The following is a 19,340-nucleotide window of genomic DNA, read 5'->3' on the forward strand; positions in this document are numbered from 1 at the left end:
AAAAGACTGTTTCTAACAGAGTTTACACTGTACTGGAAACAACAGACAAACAACTATAGATAACAATGTCAGCTAGTGATAAGTAATAGATACTATAAAGAAATATGAAGCAGAGTAAGGTCATGAGAATGATAAATGGCTAGAGAAAACCCGACTCTGGAAGTAACATTAAGCAGGGACCTGAATAAAAGAGAATAAAGCCATACAAAGACCAAGGCAAAGAACATTTCAGAGGAAACAGCAAGAGTAAAAGCCCTTAGGTAGACAGGAGGTTGGCAGATTGAGAAACGGCAAGAAATTAGGTCTACAGTGGAGTTAATGAGGTTGAGCAGTAGTTGAAATTGTAGGGAGGCAGAGACCAAAACAGACAGGACCTTGTAGAGCAGGGTAAAAGTTTGGATTTTTATTATGACGAATGCCACTAGAAGGTTTTGAGCAAGTAAATGATCATATTTGATATATACTTTTATAAGATCATAATACATGTTGTCCAATTAAAATTTTGATGAGAATTACTTACTTTTTAAGGGCTCCCATAAGTGGCTTTAAAAATCAAAGCAAATGAAATACATTACGACAAAGAAATTACCTTACTGCAGCACAATTTATTTAAAAATCACTTAGTATTAAGAATAAAACACTATCATTCAAACATATTCCAATTTATCTTCACAAGTTAAAGTCTAAACATAGGCATTCAAAGCCTTTTATAATCTACAAGGGTTTTAATCAAATAAATACTTCCCTTTCGAAGTTTCTTATGAATGTATAGATGCTAAAACTAAAAGCCTTGGGATTTACGTGCTAATCAGAATACATCATCCACTTACAATACTGATTATCAATACTGCCTAGACCAGGAAAATTTTAAGTTTTACTTTCTGCTTTTATAATATTATTGTGTATAGTATTATGTCTAAAGATGAAAAATGAGAACAAACATATATATCATTGCTGTCAGTTTTATATACTCCTACTCTAAATTTATCATTTACATTTTTATTACAAAAATGATTTTCCAAATACATTATGATTATACAAGTCATTTTACCGTAAATAAAATCATGAAAATATTATTCACTTTAATGTTCGACAAATGACACACGTTTGAAATACAATTTTTAAAAAAGTCTAATTTCCTTCTTGGTGTTTATTAGAAAACCTAACCCACGAAATGAAATGCATATAGTAAAACCTCAGTAATTGGAACCAAGGGAAGGAAAATCAATATGAATGGTAGAATATTTAGAAAGAAATGCAATTTTGCTAACTTTTCCAAGCCTTGTAACTTTAGCCTATCAAAATATTAAGAGGCAATGCTTGGCACATAATCCGAGCTTAAAATATTCCTGCATTCAAAGTCATTAGTAGTTAACTTCTATTGCAATTACACTGTTAGTTAGTAAACCATTTTTAAAGGCAAGGCTTTCTTCTCTCTCTGAAGTGGCTGGTTTCCCTGAAATCTTTTTTAAAACTTCTATTAAATTTTGTTTTTACATGTTGTGAAACAGTGTAGTTCTAATTAATGAAGTTTTATTACATTTGAGAATTATTTGGGGCATTGTTTTGACATCAAAATAATATGAATTCAATATAAAAATCCACTTTTTCCCTAGAGTAAGACTTTGTTCTCTAATACTATGTCAACTAGTCATGGCAAATTAAAATCTGATTTCTCCAATGTTATCTCACGTGTTTTTTGCCTCTTTTATACCAATCAATCTCTGTTGTTTGAATACACTCATGGAATACAAAATTACCTTATCGAAACAAAAATAGGATATGAAAAATCAAAATAAACCATACAGCATTATGAAGACAAATTATTCCATGATTATATGCTTTAGAATTATACTCTCCAACAGTGTAGACTCTAAAAAGTTGACTTTTCGAGATAAAAATAGCATTAGTTCCCACGCTACAATAAAAGCTGTTATCTTGAAGTCAGAGGCTTTGAAAATCTCAATGCCCTTTTGCAAATGCTATCTCTCTTTTATAAAGTCAAATACACTCAAACCGGTAACATTATATGAAGGTCATCAATACAAAAGAAATCAGCAAAAACTATGACTATGTTCTATGACTTTAAAAAATTATACTAGTTACTGGAATCTTCTAGTAGCAGTTAAATAATATGATGTAGACCTGAGCTAAAAGGGAGGGAGAAATATATACAGTAAGTAGACAAATGAGCTAAAAGGGAGGGAGAAATATATACAGTAAGTAGACAAATGATAAGTTTCACATTATCTTGAGGACTGTAATAAGTTATTTTTTGAATTGAAAATACACTTTAATCCACTGCCCACCCCCCAAAAAAAGAAAAAAATTGTTATACACTGATCATGTAAATAACTCCATATTGACTCTATGGGAGGTTCCAGGAAAGAAATGGTACAATATTTTAGCTGCCGATACTGTCAGTCTCAAGAGGCTGAAGGCCTAGTGCATCCCTTGGAAATTTGGCAAGATAAATTCATTCCTTTTTTTCTCCAAATGAAATTAAATAAACAGGTACCTGCCCCCCCCACCCCCCGCAAAGTAATGAAGACTCATTTCAAGTAATTACTCTGCTTATTTTTATTTACACAGTTATTGTTAATAGTGGGTTTTAGTGAATTTCTTTTATTTACATTTTATATACACATTTATACTTGAAAGGTAAAGAAACTGTACAGTAATAAAATGAGAAAAAGAAATACAGCAATTTAGGTCCAACTCAGGAAAACAAATACATAAAAGGAAAAATAAATTCAAGGAGGTAGTATAACCTCAATGAGATTACTGCCAGGGCTTACACTTCCTCTATCAGGGCCACCAATACGAAGGAAGTAGTTACCAGAGTTAAAATGTCATCCTAAAACCTGTTAGGACCCTGGGCACTCCCTCAATATTTTATTACATACTAGTTTCCACTAAGCGAGCTCCTATGACAGGAGTTAACTTCTGAGGTTTCCAATAGTGGTCCCTAGGCTAGAATGACCCATGGGGTAAAAATATATGGACATCATCTGCTCCCATACTTCTAAAGAGGCAGCCAGTACACTAACAAGGTTCTCAGGCTTGTTAGTTTGAAGACAATATACCACTAACAGAAATAGTGTGCTTAAGTGTTGTTTCAAACCAAACTGCAACACAAAAGCACACTATAAATCTAATTATTAACCAAATAGCATGTTATATAGATATCACTCATAACACTCAAGGGATTTACTTTAGGTTTAAGAATTAAACATATTATAATAAACCTAATGAATATTTACCAAAACTTAATAATTTCTCTATCTATATCATCAAAGTTAGACTCATTAGAAAAAGTTAATTTTATCTTTTTCTTTTACTCTTATTGCCATTAATTAGAAAATTATGCACAGTGTTTTACAAGTCATGGACTTGACTACATATTAAGATTTCGAATTTCAAACTGGAATCAACAAATTGTTTCTAAGGACAGTGAAGGAATTTTAACTAAAAATGTAAAGTCTTGCCACATAGCATGCTATTTAAGAACTCTCAGAATTCATAGCTTTTACTCCTACCAGTGAAAAACCTCATTTATATTTATGGACTTACTTCCAAAATCAACTCTTTAGTCCACTAAAGTGCAAAGAACTTTCCTTCTACCAGTTAGCTTTCTTAAATTACTAGATGAATAATTTCTTAGACTAGAAACAGGCTAAAATTCTTCGAGTGGTAAGAATTCCGTAAGGGAAAGAAACAATTTCCCTCCAAAAAGAAATAGACATGATACTGTGGAAAAACACCTAAACAAATGTGAAACAATTTCCCACCAATATTTCCAGTTCTCAGATAACTCAAATTTGCCCCAACTTGTGTATGAAGATAAACAACTCAGTAGCTTAAATAATTTACAACCAAAGTTGCTTACTCTTGGTCTATAATATCTTCAAATGGTCAGAACTGACCTTTGTCAGTTGGAGATGGGCAATATAGAAGGTAAAGTGTTTATTTCAAATAGTATTTTGGAAGTTAAAGTAGTATTTAACAGTCCTGCTCTGACCTCCAAAGTGCTTTTATGGTAACTGTTAAAAAAGAAAAGATGTAAAAAATTTGAAGTATCGCCAAACTGTTAAAAAAAATTTACTGCATTACTGTTCACTCCAAATTATGAACTATGAACCGACCATTTAAATTTTTTCCTTTGTAAAATGGCTCTCCCTAAAAAATACTTTCTTACTAATACTGTCAATAGGTTACTTATTTCATTTACTTCATTCATGGAATTCAAAATTAGCAGTTTTCCATGTCTTGATTCTTTTAGATTTCTCCAACATTTTCTTCCATACTTTTTACATACGAAACAAAAAACTTGTACCAAAACCATGTTTATATTCCAATTAGTCTGTTAATTTTGAAGATCAGCTTTTCAGAGCAGGACTATTATTCTTGTCTCCTTCTTTAATATCCTTCATTACAGATGCAAAGACCTGGAATTATATAGGGTAAAGATTAATCCTCAAAAAATTATCATGCAGATTAAAGAGATTTAAATACCTATAGTTTATTAACATGAAAAAGCTTTAGTATACTTAACTCCGTCCCCAGAAGACTGCCATTCTCAAATCCTTTTGTTTCAACCCAATGTTATGGTATATATTAGATTCCAGTTTTCATCACTTGTCAAATATTCTGAAATTACTATTTGGTAACAGAACATTTTCTGGACCAATATGCTTTCATTTAATTTTCCTAAGCAATAAAACTGTGAGCTTATAATGCCTACTGTCTATCATTCATGGAGCAAATGATAATGCTTTTGTCACTTAACTTTAGATTGCCAATGTTTGCTCCCCTACTAAGACTAAGCATCTAAAAAGCCAAGATCACACATTAAATTTCTATTGCAAATCCTTAGTACAGAGCAGGTGTTTAATATAATTGTTGTCATTTGAAATATCATAATAATTACATATTTGCTCTGGCAAATACTTGACTATTGTGGATGAACTTCGCTAAACTCAAAGTATTACTGAACTTAATAATAACTCTGAAGGTTTGGAAAGGTAAAAGAGGAATAATCTGCTTTAAAATCTTGCTTTTTCTTTTTTTCTTTCTTTTTTATTTCAAGTATTTATTTAGGATAACTTTCACTCTTGTGCACTTCTTTATGCTTTCTGAATTTTTTTTTAATTTTTAATTAAGTTGTTTGGGTTAACATTGGTTAATCCAATTACATAATTTTCAGGTGTACATTATCATTTGACATCTGTATATTCTATTGTGTGTTTACCAACTCTTGCTTTTTCAAAGTCAAAAATTTATTTTTAAAAGATTCTTTTTTAAATTTAAGCACTAACATTTCAGAAATACATAACTTTTTCTTTTACAAGAAGTCGACTGTTTTAACATATTTACTGGAAGTAGGAAAATGTCACTCTACCTGAGTCCATTTTTTGGTGCTATTTTGCATCTGAATGGCTGCAATACAGCTGAACAACTTTTCTGATGTGATGTCTTCTGGCAATTTAGTTAGAAACTGTGCTATATGAATAAAATCCATCTGTAGGAGAATATCTTCATATAATCGGAGGATCCCTAATCCAGTCCTAAATAAAAATTCCTCCCCATCTCTGCAAAATACATCCCAGACTCGACAGGCCAGATCAAGTGGTAGTGATTTGCTATATAGGGTGAAGATCCTAAAATTAGGGGGAAAAGAGTCATTGAAATTGTTCATTTATTCATTCATTCACTTATTAAGCAACAATGTATAAAAAGTGCTTAATTAGGGATAAAAAGGCTCCTTTCCTCAGAGAGCTTGAGTAGTAGGAAATTAAGTAATAAATAATGAAATTATGTGAATTTACAACCTTATGTAGAGATATGGTCTAATACAAACTGGAGTGGCAGAACAGCCTAATTAATGGTTAAGGGCTTGGCTCTGAAACCAGAATGCCTGAGTTTGAATCTTAGATTTGCAACTTATTAGTTGTTTTACCATGAGCAAGATAATTATCTATTGTCCCTCGATTTCCTTGTTAGTAAACAAAAGATAATACTATCTACCTCTCAGGATTGTTTTGAAAATTAAAGGAGTTAATAAATGTAAAGTGTTTAGAACAGTGCCTGGCACACAAGAAATGTTCAAAAAAAGTTACTTATTATTATTGTATTAAAAAACCCAAGTATCATCTTCTTGTAACCTAAATGCAAAATTATAAAGTCTTCTCTTTTCTCATTCCATTAACATCCACTGTTTTATCCTCCTTAATCAAACTTTATTTACTACTTCTTTTGGAACATTTATAATAACTCCAACAGAATCACTAAAATGGTTTTTTTCCTCATTCTTTCTGACAATGTCTGATCATGTAATTCAGTAACCAATGGTGCTTTGGGGTAGCATTCTGGTTGGGGAAGTAGGGAGAATAGGTGCCAGAGAACTTCTCTTAAAGTTGCATTGGCCAAAAAAGGGCACATTTTTTACAGACTGCATTTATCTGAGGTTAGGGCTGATGAAACTTGAGAAAGGGAACTAGAAGCTTGCCTACCAAAAAAAAAAACCCTTTAGCACTGCCACTTATTTGTTTTCTTACACAAGTGATTTTGGGATTTGTATGTAGTAAGTTCAACAGAGGCAGTGAAACAAATATCCACATCTACTTCTTTATAAACACACGTTTAATTGCATAACAAAACTAATACTCTTCGTGGCACAGAGAATACTAACAGTATTCAAAACCAGAAAGGGTACCTGCAGTGCCTAGGCACTTCCTAGTACACAGTGCTCCCTCATTATTAACTCCACCCTGTTCCCTATAGTAATTGTGGTCATGATTTGCCTTATGTTCACATTCCTCAACACTGACAACTGGGTTATTTTTTTCCCCTTTCTTTATACATTTAGTGTTTGGTCTTGATCCTCTGGGTCCCCTGATATAAAACCCTTTTTCTCCCCCATTACCTTGGGCCTTTCCCAGAGGAACTCCAATGTTCCTAATGGGAATGGAAGAGAATATATTGAAAAATAACATAGCTTTAAAAAAAAAAAAAACTAAATAAAAGAAGCCCCCAACTGGGAAGATATTATATTTGACCAATGCCGTTATTTATTTTTCTATATTAAAACACAGTATCATTTACATAAAATCAAATGATTTTAAATGATTAGAACTTAAGATTTAAATATTTCAAATGTACTCTTAATCTATCTTAAGATCACTGGTCCATCTCTGGCAAAATTCACCACCACCACCACCCCACCACCCATTCTATGATCAACTGGCTACTGCTCATTAGAGTCTTAGGCAAACCCTTCAAGTTAAAACAGAAGAGCCGGAATTATAAAGTTGAAAAAAGATATCAGCACCTATATAAGGTATCATTCCTCTGTCAGAAAGCTGGATAAACCTTGAAAAAACAAAGCCCTGAGTAAAAAAAAATACAAAACAAAACATTCATAACTATCACAAGTCCTTGTGTGTTAAGTAAAATAAAGGGATAGCAACTAACTCTTTTTGAAAGCTTTGTATGTACTAGGCACTGAATGAGCTAATCCATGTAAAATACCCTCACTACAACTCAAAATGCAGATACTATCATTCTCCTTTTATAAAGTAAAACACAAACTGAGAGATTCTGATTTCAACCCCAGAGTCCATGCTCTTAATCTAATGCCTCCCCACAAAAATGCGAGTTTCTCTATTTGCAAGAGAAGGACTTTTGATATGTACATAAAATTTACTCTAGCTGATAAAACACACAAAAAGTTATACTTTGTTTCCTTTTAATTATTATAGTTTATGTATCTTATGACTTACCAGTCTATCAAGTATATGTCTGGTGTAAGACTATAAGATTTGAAATGAAGAAATAGTTTGGAGAGATTTTCTTCAAAAAATACTTCAAATGTTGCAAAATATTTCAACATCTAAAGATAGAAATATCAATAAAATTATTAAAGAGTATATTCCAAAAATAAATTAATCATAAATTAACAAAATCTTGCTTAGCACCTCTTTCTGAGTGTTTTCATTAAGAATTTATAAAACTATAATTCAATGAAAAGTTTATTTTAGATCAGATTATTTTAGTCTTCTATTATTTTTACTCTAAAAGGGCATTCAGACTACTGAAACTGACAGTCAAAGGAAAACATAATTCATTCCAAATGTCCATACCATACTGTGGTCCACACGGAAGAAGGCCAACTGGCATGGCTTATTCAAGAGATTTGCAAAGGCAATGAAGGCATCTGCCTCTTCCAAATTGAGAATGAGAACTGCTGCTATGAAGGACATCCCTTGGACCTTCAAAGGGAAGAAATTAATCAAAATGTGCTTATAATAATTCTATAGTTTATTTTATTATATTCCTGAAAAATTATAAGGTGATAGTACAAGGTAAAATTTTTAAAAAAAGATTTTTTTTCCCAACAAAGGTAAATACTGAGAACTCATTAAAAATTATGAAATCTCCTTAATTTTAAATCTTGATGATGTGGTATGGGTTAAAAAGTATTAGGGAAAATTTGGGGGGGGGCGGGGAGAATCAGTTTTTACTTGCTACAAAAGCCTATCTCAGCGTACCACCTAGTTTTCATTTTTTCTCAGTCTGAAGTCTTTCAAAGTAGAGAATCACAAAGTTTACTGAAAATCAGGTAACTGTCTTCACTGTTATAACACATCTGTCTGGAGTAGAAAGTGATGAACTAAGAATAAGAAATCTATGAGAAGTGCTGTTGAAATTCCAAGAAAGACGAATTAGTTTGTGGAGGTTGAGAAAGTAAGGCTGGATTTCTGAAAAAGCAGGAAGAGTAAGAAAAAAAATCATTCCATGATGGGGAAAACATATGAGTAAAGACACAGAACCAGCCCAGTTGAAGCACAAGATTTATAACTGGAATAATGGGAGAAATTATAGAAAAAACAGGATATATTTACAAATTGTGAAACATCTTGAATAAAAGGCTAAGCTACATATAGAGGTTTGCTTGTGAGCTGTGGGGAGCTACTGTACATTTCTGAGCAACTAGGTGGTATGGAACAGCTACTGTAAAATTATTAATTCTTTCACCAAAAAAAGTTTATCCAGCACTTACTTCTGGTAAAGATTTGTATAACAGAATTACCACAGAGAGGCCACTAAGAATATTTGCAATGATACCTCTGTCTCTTTCTACTTTCTCAGCAACCTTTAAACTCTTTAGCACACTTCAATCTGGATTCCCACTCCATTATATACTATCTTGAAACTTCTCTTACCAGAGTGACCAATGATATTTATCATGAAACCCAATGAGCACTTTCCTACCTGCTTAGCAGAATTCCCTTAGCTTCTGTGACTCAACATTTCTTTGTTCTCCTCCTACTTCTCTGGCTTCTTCTGAGTACTCTTAGCAGACTCTACAGTGATTGCCTATTTGATTTTCTAGAACATAAGTTCCATGAGAACAGAGCCTGTGTCTGTTCACAATTATATTCTTAATACCACAATATTTGCTGAATGGATACAAGGGGCAAATAGTTAACTAACTGTAATAGAATAGTAGCAGAGCAAATAGAAGGAATTAAAAGTATATTTAATTAAATATAAAATGCTGTTTATTATTAAGAAACATCATTATTTTACATATCACTAAAAAAGAAAAAATGCTGCCAATATGCAATTATGATGCTTACTTAGAATTTTTATTTCATGCATATTCACGGAGCTATTTAAAGCTCATTTAGATTTACCATATATTACTCTTTTGTATACATGAAAAGTAAGAAAAAGTTATTTCTACAATATCTCGAGTCCATTTTTTCTGAATATTCTGTATTATTTATCAACTCGTGCGATGCAGTAAAATGTGCACATCGTTTATGCAGTATTTCTACAAAAAAATGTATAACCTAAACCTAATAATAAGAGAATGATCAAAAAATACCATAAAAAATATTTAAAAGGGTCATTGTGAAAACATCAAGTTTGACTCTTCGAAGTGCTATTGTATGACAGAAAAGGCTAGATTAAAGGAGACTAATGAAAAATTACAACAAAATGCCACACTTAACTATGACTAGATACTGGAAGGGTAGGTGGGGTAGAGCTACTGCAACTTTTCTGTTAGTTTGAAGTTGTTCAAAATAAAATCTTGAGAAATAAACAAAAAACCACAAACAATATTTAAAAACAATATATAGACCATCCAGCTTAAGAAATCCAGTTGAAGCACCTTTGTAACCCACCCACTTTCTGTCACTTAGTCTTTCTACCTTCCCCTATGACAGGCTAGGACATGCGAGGAGGTCATCTACTGATATTCCTCATTCTTTATTATCCTTCCAGACACATGCACAGATCTTATTTTATGGGTTTTACTGATAATCACTATAGAGAAACAGAGAGCTATAATGAAAAATAAAAGTGGAAAGTTACAAAGCTTACAAACTTCTTATGGAATATCTAAGTCCTGGTCTACAGGTTCTGACTCCTGAGATACTAGGAAGTTCCGTTTGTCTTCTCGCTTCCACTTTTATGATATGCCCACCTTAGAGCCCTACCATAATGCAGGCCCACTTCATTATGTGTGCCAGTAGATACGATCCAGGCAAAATACCTATCTAGAACAATTTCCTCCCAGTGAAAAACTAATACAATTCAACAATCTAAACAACAGTAGCCTTAAACTGGGACAAATGTCCCCTGGAGATACAACGAAGACTTTCCAAAGAGTACACTGTACACTGTCATGTATTATTTTAAGGGAATCTATTCAAAGATCCTCAATTTACATATGTTTTCTTTCCTAAACATGGTTTGCCTCAGTAGCAAGAGAAAGTCACAGTCCTCAGCCATTACAAAACTTACAATAGTGAATTTCTCTGAGGCATGAAATGTGAAACAAAAGGATCATTCTAAATAACTGTTTTGGGAAAGTCTCGGGCTTCCCTGTCACATATAATAAAAATATGAATTCCATTATATGGTAGAATAGAGATGAGTAATAACAATTTTCATTAAGTGACCATGCCTCTTCCATGCCACACTTAAAAAGACCGCAGAGCCCTTGAGAGAGAGTCCCAGGAAAACAAATAAAGAAAATAACGATATGGATTGGTCACCTTGGTTCTTTTAAATATAACTGGAATACTAACCATCACAAAATTTTTCAAGATATACTGAATAAATTCCACATATAAAACTTTTGCATGATTTATTTATAGATTCAGCATGTGTTATTAGTTAATGCAGTTAAAAACCTATTTTTCTAATCACATCATGAAATTTGTATTACAATATAGTTTATATTATTCTTATCTTATAAAATAAGTCTGATTTGGCTTACTGGTTTGCCAATGAGGCTTGGCATCACCAGTTAGGTTATACCGTGCTCATTTTACATAAATTCAATGATTTCATAATCGTATATTCTATAAAATATTAATGAAGAGTTTTTCATATATTTTTCTTCAAATGGATAATGATATATAAAATCACTATAGTGTTTAAATTCCATTGGTCACACTTTTTAAGAGATACATTTTATTTTAAAATAGTTAACAAATGCTCAAAATTAAATTAAACACTTTAAAATTAAACTCACAATGAAAAAATTTTAATGTCAACTTAAAAATGTGAAGCAGTTTCATAATGTTTTTACAATTCTATTACAGAATACATGAACAAGGGAGTTTAGACTCTGTTCAAATTTCACTTTCTCCATAACAACTATCTGACCATATTCCTTAAATACTACAACCAGTACCATCCCCAAATCTGGCGCTTTACCTCTTTATCATGCCATAAGTTTTCCATAGCATTTATCACCTTTTAATATAACATACAATTTACTTATTTGTTTATTGTTTATTGTCTGTCTTCTCCTAAACTATAAGCACCTTTTATTCACTGAAGAACCTAGAACAATGCCTGGCATATAGCAATATGCACACAATAAATATTTGCTGAGTGAATGAATGAACAAATGTACAAATAAACATGCAACAAAATAGAGGAAGTTGTACCAGGTAGTCACCCTATTGTGAGGTCTCCAAAATTATTTTACTTTTAAGACAAAGGTGAGAAGATGAAGGTTTTATGACTCCCAGTTAAAAAATGGCAAACTGAACACTCACATTTTTCTTTGTTCCTTCCCAAATCCCAATTAAAATGACAGTAAAGAAAAAAATAAATATTAACCTAGGAGGACAAAGAGAACGAAAAATAAATAAACGTAGATGATAGACATCAATAGCATTTAAAAATTTTTAATTTAACTAAATGGAGCAAGTCAAACATAAATATCTGCAGAGGAAAAAGCCAATAAGCAGCAAGCCAATTCAGCCACAAAATCTGGAAGGCTTAAAACTGAAGTTATCAGGCACCTCTGAAATTGAGGGGTAGGGCTAAAACTAGGATTGGCTGAAAATCTGGAAAAGGAGCAAATTCCCTGCCCTATCTGGTAAGGATAGGTGCCTATCCTTCCCTCGGCCTGGCAGAATATGAGAAGTTTATCTCTGGAGGCACAGTCAGGAAAAGGAAGGTTAGGGAGAATGGGTAAAGGCACCACACCAACAGCAGTGACAACAAAAGTTTACAAATCTTCAGCTGCTCTCCCAGAAAGCTGGCAGCCAGTTTTATAAGCCTCTGGTAGGAGATGGAAAGATTCCTCTCTAGCCAGGTAAGTTATACGCCCAAAAGAAAAAGATAGAGATACACACGTTTGGGAGCTAATACAAAAGAATATTCTTAAATAAGATAGATTAAATGTTTATATTCAAAAAACAGATTGAAATAAATACTTACGTAACCAACATCAGGTCTATAACATGTATATGCCCCTAAAATACTGTGTAAGACATCATGATATGGGCCACCCTTAGGAGAGAAAAGCAAAATGTCAAACTAGACAGATAATTGTCTCTAATTGTCTCTAAGTTAATTCTCAAAAAACATGTTGATAAACTTTAAATTTCCTAAATGACTAGTTTTAATTGGTATATTTAACCATTGTTAGAAATATTCTAAATGCACTCCGCCAAAATGTTTTCTAAAGAATAAAAAATATTTAATCCTGAACAATAAAAACAAACGAACTCAATTGAGGGATACAAGCTATATAGTTTAAGTATAATTTTAAAGACTTCTAGACTTGAGACAATAAGATTATGAGGAAAACAGACTTTCATTTTACATAATTTCAGTTAAAAAAAAATACCATAAAAAAAAATACCATCACACTATAATAAAAGGGGTGGCTCCATAGTGTACTGGTTAGCACGTCTGCTTTACACACAGAAGGTCCTGGGTTCACGCCCCAGGTGGAGCCACGCACTATATCCCGGGTCGTCAGGCCCCCCGGGGCATGCCATGTTCTGGGTGCGCCAGCACCTCGAGTGCGCCGGGGGTGCCAGGCCTCGGGCGCACCAGGCCTCGGGCGCACCAGGCCCCGGGCGCACCAGGCCCCAGGTGCACGCTGCGAGACACCCCCGCCTTCAGAGATCCAGTTCTTAAAGGGAAACAGCATATCCGTAGGTCAAGGGTAGAAGCGGCAGGGGGGTGGAATTAAAGAGGGGGAAAAAAAAAACTATGGTAAAATAAGTTTAACAATTTTAATCTTAATGGTAAAAATTTTTATCTCATTTTATCAATCTAAAGGTAGAGAAATTCCATGTATGAAGATTTGCGTCAAATATAAAGTACACATAAAATGTAATCATTTCTCATAAAGTACAAGCAACTTAATAAGAGCCTCTGCACATACACAAAAAACTTTTCTTCTACTTCAAAAATAACTGAAAATTTTTAAGTTTTGGGACAAGTTTCTTTACAGTTTAACAATTTACTAGGCAAAAATGTTAAAATCCAGTTATCTCACCGAATAAAAAGTAAAACAAAGAAATTCATCTTGATGAAAATTCATCAAATATCTACATAAAAGATGTTGTTCTAAGCTAACTGCAATGCATTCAATGAGTGGAATAAAATTTTAAAAATTCTTTTAAAATTTTCCTACTGTTTCAAACTTTTTATATACAGTTCCCAAATCTTTATAGTTTTGACTTTTAAAAAATAATAGCTATGAATTTAAAGAATTTGTTCCTTGGATTAAAAAGAAAAGTAGTTTAAAACTGCTTAGAAACCCTCACCTTCTGAAAGATGTAGAGAGATGGAAATGTACGGGATATGTCCAACTTAATTAATTCCAGACTAGCCTCACGATCAGCAACATATACACCTGTATTTGCCAGGCAGATAAAATTAAAATGATTACTTGGCTATACCCAGTGAAATTTTGTAAACACAGAATAATCACACAGCATCTGTTACTTAAGGAAAGTTAAAAGCTGAATAACCAAGAGATTTAAAGAAATGCCACATAGCTTTTGCTGGAACTTAGAGCCTCTTAAATGAAGAAAATATCTATACATTCATCAGAAAGTTATATGGTGAAAGATTTTCACTTCCAGTTTTTATAGAGGTAGGAGATTTTTGTAGAGAGTAGGTAGATTATCACTCCCACAATAACTAGGGGGAAAAGATATATTTCAAATATTACACGTTTTTTGAAAAGGCAGAAGACAGTTGTGCACACAGAGAGGTCTAGAAAATTTAAACCCCAGGAGAACAACCTTTCCTAGGTGAGTGGATACCAGTTGCCATTTTTCTTTCTAGGGGCACCTGCCAAGTCTGGGAATGGGCTCAGGATTGAGCGTGTCATAGACAAAGGTACTTTGCTTGGGGAAAGAAAAACCAAAAGAGCCTTTTCATGGCCAAATAAGACTGATATGATAGATAAAGCCCGAATGTATATCTCATTTTCCCCTATGGGACTTTTGCTGAGAACTAGTGTAGTACAGAAAGCCAGCTGGAAAGGTGGACTGAAATCACCCAAAATCACATGGTCCTTAGGAGAGAGTCTCATAGAGAAGCCTGTAATCAAAAAAGGATAGTTCTTACCACCAAGAAATTTGAAACCTGAGATGAACTAAGTCTATCTACAGCTGAAACCCTGCCCTAATCTGGCTCAGTTACTGACTGAATTGAGGTGATAACCCAAATGCCTAACAAAAAAAGAACGTGCTTCCTCTGCAGGGAAAATATCTACCTCAGCTTATACATTCTTTCATATATGACTGGCATAAAATTAAAAATTTTAAGATATGCAAAACAACAGGAAAATAAAACTTCCAACCAATACAGCAGACATGCAGATGATCTAGTACTGAAATTAACAAATAAGAACATTAACTGTTATATGTTAAATAAAACAGAGGAAAAGATAGGGAGAGGGGAGTATATGGGATGGAAAGATGAAGAATTTCCAGAGATATAGAATCCATAAAAAAAACCAGGTAGACATTGTAGAATTACAAAGTATAATATCTGAAATCAAAGATTCATGGGACAGATTTAATAGACTGGATATAGGAAAAAAGATTAACGAACTTAATTATAGGTCAAAAAAATCATCTAAATTGAGAAACAGAAAAAAACTTTTTTTATTTTTTTATTTTTTTTTTAGCTATAAGAGACTTGTGTGGGACACTGTTAAATGAGCTAACATACATGTAACTGGAGTCCCAGAAGGAGAGGAGATTTGGGGCAGAAGTAATATTTAAAAAGATAATGTCCAAAAAAAGTTAAATGACAACTGCAAATTATACACCCAGGAAATAAGACATCAGTAGTTTAAATAGAACACTGCTTCTAATTGAAACAATTCATTTACATTCAATTAATTTCTACTAAAGTATAACTTATACCACTTAATCGTGACAAAATATCTGAGAAGTAAATCCTTACATTTTTAATTCTTATACTTTCAATACTTCATAAAAATGAGTTTAAAAAGAATGATGAAATAGCTACATCTTCCTTGTACCTCTAGTTTCCCACAAATAGTTCACACAGCTAACAGGCCTCAGGTGATACTTACATGAACCTTCTCAAAATTAAGTCTTATCTCTAACCCTGCTTAGTCCATTTTCCCCCACTCTACTGTTCACTTTTCTAAAACAGAAAAAAAGTATTTAAGGAATTGAACAGAGTTGTTTACATACTCATAGAAAATCACTATGAGATATGCACCATTTATCCTAAGCTATGTTCATTTTTAGCATTATACTCATGGCAAAAGAAAAGGGTTTGCTTTCCATGAAGTAGAACAAATACAGAAAGAAAAATGACTGGCAGAAAAATAGATTCTTCACATTTCATTATTCAAGGACAGAGATGGTTGAATAAATTTACCTAAATGTAATAAACTCTGTTAACAGAAAAAAAAAGTATTCCTGTTTTATCCAAAATGATTAGGAAAAATATTTCTAAAAATGGAGGGAAAGATGAAGGGTCTATGAGTGAAAAGGCATGATATGAATTATAATATATTGAGGAGTGAGTGAAAGGTCAGTGAAAGGGAAGACAGGAAGCCACAAGTGAGGTATGAAGATCATCTATCTTTAAGTTAAATAAGAATTGACCTAAAAATACTTCACCCATTAGTCTTACTGTTGTGATTAAATCATGGGCTCTGGAGTCCAATAACTTGGGTTTATATCACAGCTTCACTGCTTACAAATTAACTACTTACAGCCTCAGTTTCCTCATATCATTCAGGATAATAGCACCTACTTAAAATGTGATTAACATTAAAGGAGATAATATATGTAAAGCAATTACTATAGTTTACTATATAGCTCCTCACATCCAATTAAAATCATACTATTATCTTCAGTGACTGGACTCATCCAGAAATTTTTACTAAAAAAATAATCTCACCTTCTGTATCATTCTCTGAACTTGTTTCACTGAAACTTTTCCAACGTTCTTTTGCTCTTGATAGGAAGATTTCATAAAGTTCTGGGGGAAAAAAATAACAAAAATTCATAAATAGTAGGAATGAAATATATTCACATATTTTTAACTCTTAAAAATAAAGAGAAAAAAATTCTATTATATAGGTCAGGTCTCCCTTATGTAGCAAGCATCAAAAATGTGGCAAATTGAAGTACCTGATTCTACCGAAACTATACATTACATAACTAGAAAGATAGTAAATAAAAATACTACAGAGTGGTCATCCAAATAGCTATAAAACAGAATGTATGAATGAGGCAGGAAAAGATGCTTCTGCTAAAGGAGTATCACTGCAGAATAGCAGAAACATGATTTTTGGAGTCAATTAGACCTAGATTCAAATTCTAGCTTGGCCACATGAGACTTCAAGAAAGCTACTTGGTAACTCTGGAACTTGGCTTTCTTCATCTGTAAACTGGAGAAAAATAATACCTACTTATGGGGTTACTAATGATTAAAAAAGATCATTTATGTAAAGCTCCTAACACCTTATAGATCAATAGATGTTAGTTCTTGCTTTCCTTCTCTCTTGAATCTGGTTTCTCTATTAAGATAGTTATTTAAAGCTACCTAAGCCAGACTTGGTAAGAGGATCTACATACAAAAAATCTCTACCCCTATATCTTCTTAAGTGCCAAATCCCTTTTTAAGACTATCACTCTATATTTCCATATGCAGGATGTCATCAAAACTTCAAAAACAGAAAAACTGAAAATTTTTTCTTAATTCTCAAATTTCAATTGTCTTTACTTTCTAACTAACCATTACAGATAATTTAAATTATTCAAAAACAGTACATTTCAATGACAGAGAAACAGCAAAAAAATATTTCTTGCCCAAACACCAACAATTATATATTGCCCAAAATACCAAGAACATTTTTTCTTCAATATTTTTAAAATTTTATTTATTTTAAAGGTAATACATGAAACATGATTTTTAAAAAATTCAAACAGTACAAAACAGTATAGTTAAAAATAAATTGCCTTCCTTCAGATGCATCTATGCTTACCAGAGCTCTAAAGATGAAATATGCATGCACAAGTATGGGCATCTTCATTTTTTCAAACAAACAATGTAGCAACATATCAATTATAGCATTGATCTGTATCTTGCTTTATTATACTGGAAATTGTTCCAAATTAGTAGAATAAATCTGCTTTAGTTTTCTTTTAATTGCACAATATTCCAATGTATGATTGTACCATAATAAGTATTCTTATATTGCCAAAAGTCATATCATTATAAAATAACTGACAAGATGTATTTCAAACATCAAGTTTGAAGTAAGAGATCTTATTACTCTGATCTCTTCTTCCTTTTGTTCACTTTCCATTATTACTAATGGTTTGGAAAGCAGAAATTTTTTTAAAAAATCAAAACTCCAAATTTCTATTATTTGGGCCCCATTCCATCAACGATTTGGTATAAGAGGTGAATATAATTTTTAAATTTAGATATACAAATTTTTTTTGCAGTTATCAGGTACCAAATTGAAGTTTGCACTTTTTTTACTTCAAACTGCTTCCAGGTCCAGCTTCACTATTCTACTCAAATTTTAAAACTATCTTGGAAAAAGAAATGCTGACCAAACAAATCCATCACCTTTGGAAGCCACGAATTGATCCAATAGTAAAAATGTGGTAATGCATTTCAAAACATCAAAGGACATCTCTCCACAGAAGATTTACAGTGCTTATCTATAATAAACAGACATGCACCTCAGATCAATCCTTGCTTCATTCTGCATGTCATTTTATTTTGAATCTACAAATTAGTGCTTGAAGGAGACAAATATATATCCTGGACTTGAATAGAAAATACCTTGAGATCAGAATTTCACTTTCTGATTTTTTTACAATGATGCTATTATATACAGTCTCAGCAAATTTAAGTTTCACTATAATATTATATTCATTATCACAAAAAACTGTTATAACAATCCTATGAGATAGCTAATAATCTCACCCCCATTTTACAGATGAAGAAAACTAAGACTTTTAGATGTTAAGTAATTTGCCCAAGATCATAAACCTAATATATGGTAGAACCAAGATTTGAACCACACTTGACTAACTTTAGAACCCTTATTCTTAATTACTATTCTCTAATGGTTATAAATTTCATGATTAAAACAAATACAACAGGTAAAGAGTCAAAATACTAGAGCCATGGAAAGTAAAAAGGATTACTAAAAGTAAATTTACTTCAATTGAAATTTAGCTTCATTCCTACCACTTATGAAAAAGAAGAGTACCCCTCCATTCCTGCATATGCAATTGTTTAGTAGAGAAAACGTAAAATTACTTTGAAAATAAATGACCCAGTTATGTAACAAACTTTATAAATTTCAAGCTTAAAAAAGAACTTTTTGCTTTTTCAGCATGGTATCACAAAAGGTTAATACCAACTTAACCAATATTTTAATGTCTAAATTATCAAGATACCTAATATTCTAAAGCCAAAGGTCTCAACAAAACAAGACTGCAAACAAAACTTCAAACAGCCACCAATATTTTATCACCTCCTCTCTA

At 32.4% G+C, this 19,340-nt stretch overlaps 1 protein-coding gene across 5 annotated transcripts in view; it reads right to left on the reverse strand.

Moving 5' to 3' along the window:
• Positions 1 to 2,565: 2,565 nt before the first annotated feature.
• TBC1D12 (TBC1 domain family member 12) overlaps positions 2,566 to 19,340 on the reverse strand; it is a 71,326-nt gene continuing 54,551 nt past the window's right edge. For 4 of the 5 annotated variants that reach the window (XM_039871697.1, XM_039871696.1, XM_039871700.1 and 1 more), the window contains 7 exons: positions 16,729 to 16,809; positions 14,097 to 14,185; positions 12,754 to 12,825; positions 8,142 to 8,270; positions 7,782 to 7,891; positions 5,402 to 5,660; positions 2,566 to 4,448 (listed from right to left, as the gene is read on the reverse strand). In XM_039871697.1, the coding sequence (XP_039727631.1) occupies positions 4,380 to 4,448; positions 5,402 to 5,660; positions 7,782 to 7,891; positions 8,142 to 8,270; positions 12,754 to 12,825; positions 14,097 to 14,185; positions 16,729 to 16,809 (809 nt within the window). In that variant the 3' untranslated portion in view covers positions 2,566 to 4,379. Of the gene's footprint in view, positions 4,449 to 5,401; positions 5,661 to 7,781; positions 7,892 to 8,141; positions 8,271 to 10,221; positions 12,148 to 12,753; positions 12,826 to 14,096; positions 14,186 to 16,728; positions 16,810 to 19,340 lie in introns of those variants that run through there. The other variant, XM_039871698.1, reaches the window with a different exon arrangement.

Source organism: Pteropus medius, unplaced genomic scaffold (genome assembly GCF_902729225.1).
Source record: "Pteropus medius unplaced genomic scaffold, Ma_sr-lr_union100, whole genome shotgun sequence".
NCBI lineage: Eukaryota > Metazoa > Chordata > Mammalia > Chiroptera > Pteropodidae > Pteropus > Pteropus medius.